Source organism: Alosa sapidissima, chromosome 12 (assembly GCF_018492685.1).
Source record: "Alosa sapidissima isolate fAloSap1 chromosome 12, fAloSap1.pri, whole genome shotgun sequence".
Lineage (NCBI taxonomy): Eukaryota > Metazoa > Chordata > Actinopteri > Clupeiformes > Clupeidae > Alosa > Alosa sapidissima.
Window position 1 is genome coordinate 20,271,010 of NC_055968.1, and position 6,951 is coordinate 20,277,960.

Consider the following 6,951-nt stretch of genomic DNA (forward strand, 5'->3'; position numbering starts at 1 on the left):
CGACTTACATGATTAAGCTTGTCTTGTGGCAAAACACCAGATCCCTTGTCCTGAAGTGCTATTAGTTGTAGCTTCATCATAGGGTCCTTTATTTGATCAATAGGGAACGAAAGAGAGTCCTCGGAAGCTTTGGTGTAGTATGCACTCCATATTGCACCCATTTCAGACTGTTGAGGAATTGATTTGATTAAGTTAGACATATTTCATTTTACTAGCGCACTTTGAGAAGTGCTCATTGTCCCCCGCAGGGGCCCCACAAAGGGGAGCAATATGAGAGAGTTATGTGATGGCAAGCCACCTATGTTCAATAATTCACATCTCTGTCATTTCACAAGAAAGAGACTCACCACTTTGTCAGCATTTTCAGCAGTTATGTTGGTGTTGTAATTCCAGGATGACCGGGTGTAGTCGTACACGAGCTCTGTGGCGTTGTCGTCAACCCATTTGAGGAACTGCCTGGCGTTGTCCTCCAGTGTGGACTGGGCCCCCACGGTGTGGCCCACCACCACAGCCGCCACCGCCGTCAAAGCCAAGAGGAACTTCCCAGACATCTGCTCACCGCATCCACACACTTCACAAATGAGGGATGATCTGCTCGGCGCAGCGCTTTATCAATATCTGCTCTCTTGCCCTCTGAACGGGACCATAAGCCTATTATCTCACAGCGTTTGGTCAGACACTGATTTGTGAAGGGCACGGCCAGGCAGTACAAACAACGCCACAGAGGACTGATTTACATACAGATACTTTTCATTTTTATGCCCATTGTCAAACATTGCTTAATAACCGATACATAGTCAAGTCCTTAATGTACATGAAGTCATGTGTGTAATAATTCTCTGTGTGTAATGGGCTGTAGAGAATCAGTCTGGCTGAATTCCAGCTCTTGTTAATTATGTTTTCAGTAGATAAAATGCACAGAGGACTATTATTGCCATCAAAGATAGATACCGGTGCTTATAATGGAGAAATCAAGTACAGCCGAGTGACTCTGCAAGCTACTGGCATGATGTCTGCAAAGTCGGATACGTATTGGGGCTGTTTTGTATTGTGGACTGCTGTGTGGCCTTTAGCCTACTCTATATCTTTAATTAAAGCAAAGATTTTCCCCTGTAAACATCAGCCTAAAGGTTAGTAATTGGTTAGAGTTGTATGGCCTGTGGCCAAGCGACTGCATATGTCTGGTTGGCCACTGGGGATCCTAAGGAGCTCATTCAGACAATACAAATGTTATTTCATGATGACAGCTTGCTGCTCCTGTACTGTGTTTGTAATTTAGACTTTAGACTTTAATTTTCGCTTTGTGGTGTTTTATGCTTGACAGTATAATCTACTCTATGTTGTGTTCAATTAGTTGTACTATTTATATCAAATATTCAATGTATTTCCCTTTGATTACTATGTGTTTGCAAATATGTTAGTGAAACACTTCAAAAAACCTCTATATGTGTCCAGACTGGTATGGCTGTGGACTAGTTTGCCCTCCTAAATTAAACCCAAAAAGATGTCTCTCATATCCGTGACAGACTGACTCAGATGTGTCTGTGTCTTTTATAGAAGATGGCTCGACCCTCTGAAAGCCCAGATGGCTGATTACATGCTGGATGGATGAGTATTATGTGGTTTGGGTATTTTTCTAGATCCTTTGCAATCCCAACTCTGTCACGAATTGCTTTTGACTGTGTCTGATAGAAATGTCATTCAAAGACCATTCGAATCTTATGGAGACTGCCTGAAAACCGCAGAGAAATGTAGCTTCATTTTAAAACCATGTTTCTGCATCAGGCTAAGAGACAGAAGGGTAAAAGGGTGATATTGAAATGGGTCTCTCACCTAGGGTGACCAGAATCACATTATTTACTATTTTAATTACTTAACTGAAAAATGACTTTTGAAATATCAGATGGGGGACCTTGGACAAGAATGCTGAGTGAATGCTGAGTAAGAGAGATCAGCCAGAGAAATGGAGCCAGCAGACTCCATTCACCTTCAGGTTCCACTCTCAGCGGTCTGTTCTAATAACGTAATCAAGGACAGTATGCTACTGAAGGACCTTTCGCCTATTTTCTACTGAATTTTAGCTGGCAAGTGAAGTGTCACATCGTAATGTGAAGGCTTTTGCCACTCTGTCTCTGGAGTGTCGCATACACTATTCATCTGTTGCCTTTGATGAGCACCATTATATGTTCCCATACGTTATATATTATGCAATTCTCATATAATTACTATTTTAAACTTGGCAGCAGGCGTATGTCATTTGGCTGCAAAGAAACTTGAAAATGCCAGTGTCTGTGGTTAAGCTGCTTCCCCAACGACTGGTATGTGTTTTTTAGATCTCTGTGGAAATCATTAAGAGACAGGAGGTGTTCTCTCACTGTCCTGAACACAAATCGTGACTGGCCCAAGGCTGCATCTGGCATTTAATTGCGCTTTGCATCGTAAGGAGCTTGAGAAAAAAAAGGGAGTGGGATTTTTGTTTTTATTATTACGAGCTATACTACCTGTGAACTGAAATGACTATTTCAGTCTGAGAAACATCCCACTTACAATGCCAAACTAACAATGCCCAAACTAACAACATGTTTGGAGTCCACAAAAAATATGTATAATAACTAATGTTTGACTACTGAATCGACTGACTTAGTAGTTTGGATGTGAACTCCTTCACGCTGCATTTGTTTATCCATAGGAAGGTTAGATAACAGATATGAGAACGGCCAGGACAGCCATGAGCTCCTGCGGCGGGAGCAGCTCAATCTCTGCCTTTCATCTCGTATCTGATAAGAGCACTGCAGCACTTTGCCCTGTCCTAAGGGAGAGAAAAGGTGTGTGCGAGTCGGGAAGGTGTATTTATAACTCAGCTGGAGGCTCAGGCCTTTCTCTGCCCCCATCACCCAACCCACCTCCCCCTATACCCCACCCCCTTTAAATAGAGAATAGGAGGATGATGCTTATACGTTAAGATATGTGACAAATATCCAGAAATACCCTGTCGCTAATCTGAGTTGTAAAGGTCACAAAGGCTTTTTTTTTCTTATGGCGCAATGACTTTGAAAAAGACTAAACAGTCACTTTAATGTTGTGAGGACAGAGTCTCATAAAAAACATTGTATCAGAGGGTTCAGAGGAAATCGTGAATCGCCATGACCAGTAGATGGCATTGGAGATTTGCCCACTTCACTGTGACATTTACTGACCTGTGAAATGACGAGAACATAAACATCACTGTAAAGACAGATGTTTAGTTGTAGAATTGTATGGTGTTGACCAGAACTGCTGATGGCGGGTATAGCAGCTTGCTCTGTCTTACTTTATCTTGCCATCTCTTTTAATTAGGGGACTTTGACAGATCGGGTCAGGCTCTAATCCACAAGAGGTTAAAACAGTCACACAGGCCTATTAAAACTTAACTGCTGCCACATTAGATGGCCAAGAAGGTCAAGGTTTGGGTTCTACTCAGGGCAGGATGTTCCATTCCCCCTTGTGCTAGTGGTTAGAGGTCTATCGTGACGTACAGATGTCTCAATGTCACACGCAAGTATCTATACCTACTGTAAACAACGTTTAGGTACAAACAATGTGCTATGGCACACAGCACAGGGATATGGACCAGGGGGTACATGACCAGCTGTATGCTGTATTTGGCCGTGGTATATGGACTATGTGGCAAATTGCCAGTATTTATAATTTATCAGCCACTTTTGTCCAATTTGCCTATGACTCACCCAACCAGTAGAGCTGCCAAAACAACTATATCACTGAAAAACAGGCTACAGTTCTATCTTATGCTCTTATGATATGGGTGCTCCCATGTACACAAAACCATCAGGAAATAAGCACAGCACTGAAGCAAATGTAAGGACTTAGTATATTTTCACTTTAATGTGAATCTTAAAATAATGTAAGTAAATACATGTGGCTATAAAAAGACTCATCATTCCATTTAACAAATATTTGAAAACAGCTATGCTGACATTTCATAAAATGATAATGCACAAAACTAAATAATGTGAACATATTGAATTGGTAATTCAACCTACTGGGGTTGAAAACATAGAAAACTACAGTCTCCAAAAGCTTATTAAAATACGTGTCCTGGTATTATGCTATTCTAGTGTATTTTACTATTCACAAAATAACACATTTCTGTCACGGTTTTGGAATACTTTGGCACATCTGTGTTATATAACACATTATAATGATGTATTGCTCAAAACCTTTTAGAGTTGTGTCCTTCGGTCATCTTCTTCCTCAAACCCTGAATTTGTCACCCCCCCACTCTCAATTTCTTCACCAGCTTTTCCTTCATCATCATCATCCATTTTTAATTTTCTGTCAAGACAAAGCCACATACAGTAGATTACTATTCCCAAATTACTGAAACTGAACATTGTTTCATGTTATTTCAATGAATCAATCCCATACTGGAGATTGCACAATCGTATAATTGCTTACTGATTATGCCCATAAAGCAATCCGAGGGAATACAATTATTCTGACATATTATTTTTGAGAAATGCTTCTATCCCAATTACAAATAGCACTGCTTAATTTGAAAAACAGTTCCTGAATGACTGAGATCATCTTTTATAGATCAAGATCTCTGAGATTGATTAGATTAGAAGGTTAACTCCCTTATCATTCAAAGTCTATGATATCCTCTCACCTCTTCCTCCTGTTCCGAAACCCACTGACAATGAGGAAGACTCCCACCAATACCACAAATCCAATGACCACTCCGAAGACGATCAGCCACACCTCTACAGTGGGCTCCGCTGGCGGGGACAGCGTAGCCAGGAGGCCTACAAACTCCAGCGTGTCATCACTGAGCAGGAAGGCGCTATTGATGCGGCCCCTTGACAGCCTGCCTCCAGAGGCCATGAACACACACACACACGGAGAAGAGAAGCACAGCAAAGCATTAGCAGAGTGCCACGAACCCAGATGTCCATTTTAGATGAGCGTGGGCCGATGATTTATTCACACGGACTATGCGTGCGGGTCTCTCACACTTAAGGGAATGGAACAGCTGGGGGAGATGGGGGGGGGGGGGGGGACTCACCGAATAGCCGCCTCCACCTCTGCTTTGGTGATGGTCGCCGCGGCATCAGGGTTAGTGACATAAAAAAAGAACGAGATCCTCGGAGTCACTTCGGATGTCACAATATTTTCCGACCTTCAGGAACAGGAATTTCAGGAAGACACAATAGACCCCATTTTAGCATCCCAAACCGCCATTTTCTGAACAACATTGGACCGTAACTTATGATTTAGCTTTGACATCCCTGATGACTTACGTGAAGTTGACCTGTTGTCCTTTCTCTGCCATGTAATACTGGCGCATGGTGTAAGCCATGGCAGCCCTAAACAGGTACAATTCATTCTCGTTCCAGGTATACTGAAAGCAGAAGGGAGTGCCAAGTTGGATTTGTGTAAAAGACATAAATATAAATCCAGTGCGAGCTAATCCGGGCCCGAATGTAACAGATGGAAATAGAAGCTATTACTGTAAACTAGCACTGGTACACAGCAAGGCTTTTTGCCAAGGCTGAGCATCTTTGTCCCTGTCAGTTACTCTGTCAGGTGGTGAGATATGGGGTTTGACTCACAGCCTCGTCTCCCAGTGCAGATTTCAGACTCAGTCGCACTTTAAACGCATCAGGCGATTCTGTGGATGGGGAAACACACACACACACACACACACACACACACACAGAGGAGAGGATATTGAGCTCAGGTAGGCTGATGGACTGGAGATTCCCACGAGACTCAGGAGCCCGACAAGGAGAATTGCCTTATTCAAATACAAGACACTTTACACTTTCCTTCTCCCTCAAAAGTGCAGCCACTTATCACTCTGCATAAGCACTTGCTTTTGCGTGTGCATCTTCCCTTGTTATGGCATCTTGATCAGCATTTAATGACCCGTGCTACAGCTAGGACTGTGGGGAAGGGATGAGGCACTGATCCGATGCCTATTTGGCGGATCACGAAACCGAGCCCAGTCTGTTCCAAAGTGGGGCAGACGGTATTATCAATTATGAGTCACATAGTCACTCCTGGCTCAAGTATGAAATGCTAAATTCTGGATTTGACCTTGCCTGGGGCCAGTACTGGTCATCCTGGCAGGATGGCACTTTTGGCAAAGAGACACACAGATCAGGCCACACACAAAGAGAGGCACATAAAACGGGACTGCGAGCTGCTGATGAGCTAGACAAAGGCAGCGGGCAACTAATTAGGGAGTCTAAAATAAAGCTTTGATGAGCTGATTGGAAGCCACAGCAGATTTAACCAGGCAATTAGGATGGAGATTGTCTCTTCTTGTCCCCAAAAGATGGTGATAACTATAATAAACTGATGCCGCGGGCCTCATCACCAAACACTTTTTCTCTGATTGCTGCAGCAGTCATGAACAATGTTGGGTGGAGTTACACCTCCCTAGCTACAGTATATTTCATCTTAGATAAGATATGATATGACTGATATGTCAGTATTTCTATTGAGACATACAAATATAATAATTCAACTGAAAATAGTACTGTAGGCATGCTATTCTCACCAGCAACTCTCCACCTTGCTTCCTCCACTTCTCCAGAAATCTGCCCTCTCCCGTCCTCTTTGGCCTGGGTGTATATTCCAGCCAGCGCCACAATCAGGAGCAGCTTCATCCACATCTTTCTGTCACATCCAAACACTCGACTGATAGGGGACTCTTTGTCTTGAGCTTTATCTCCTTCGGCATTGTCTTAACCTTTGACCGATAACAGAACCTAGATGCTGTCTTGTGCCTCTTATCAGAAAATCAGCCACAGGCTCCATTGTTCAATATCTGATTGTAATATTTAACCACTCATGGTAAACCCCTCATGTGTCAAGTGCAAGCTTCATGTGCTCTCGCTCCGTCCCAATCATATACACCATGTGCTGTAGAATATGGGAGCTGAAACA

General features: G+C 42.9%; 1 protein-coding gene across 3 annotated transcripts; it reads right to left on the reverse strand.

Moving 5' to 3' along the window:
- Positions 1 to 485: 485 nt before the first annotated feature.
- LOC121678043 (angiotensin-converting enzyme 2-like) lies at positions 486 to 6,716 on the reverse strand. 3 transcript variants are annotated; one of them, XM_042057221.1, is made up of 7 exons: positions 6,563 to 6,716; positions 5,610 to 5,668; positions 5,298 to 5,398; positions 5,063 to 5,176; positions 4,667 to 4,864; positions 4,218 to 4,332; positions 486 to 571 (listed from the first exon to the last, which is right to left on the reverse strand). In XM_042057221.1, exons 1-6 carry the CDS (start codon positions 6,675 to 6,677, stop codon positions 4,221 to 4,223), a joined length of 699 nt encoding a protein of 232 aa, XP_041913155.1. In that variant the 5' UTR covers positions 6,678 to 6,716; the 3' UTR covers positions 486 to 571; positions 4,218 to 4,220. The 3 variants fall into 3 exon arrangements, with proteins under 3 accessions (XP_041913155.1, XP_041913154.1, XP_041913153.1); XM_042057220.1 differs by lacking the exon at positions 486 to 571 and adding an exon at positions 2,946 to 3,197 and having other exon boundaries at positions 6,563 to 6,715; XM_042057219.1 differs by lacking the exon at positions 486 to 571 and having other exon boundaries at positions 3,857 to 4,332; positions 6,563 to 6,715.
- Positions 6,717 to 6,951: the final 235 nt, after the last annotated feature.

What these genes read in the sequence shown, in the direction of transcription:
- LOC121678043 (XM_042057221.1), bottom strand. Translation starts at nt 6,677, where the DNA reads ATGTGGATGAAGCTGCTCCTGATTGTGGCGCTGGCTGGAATATACACC. An exon ending in AGCAAGGTGGAGAGTTGCTG is followed by an intron (nt 5,669 to 6,562) that starts GTGAGAATAGCA and finishes CCCCATCCACAG; the next exon opens with AATCGCCTGATGCGTTTAAA. An exon ending in GGACAACAGGTCAACTTCAC is followed by an intron (nt 5,177 to 5,297) that starts GTAAGTCATCAG and finishes CTGTTCCTGAAG; the next exon opens with GTCGGAAAATATTGTGACAT.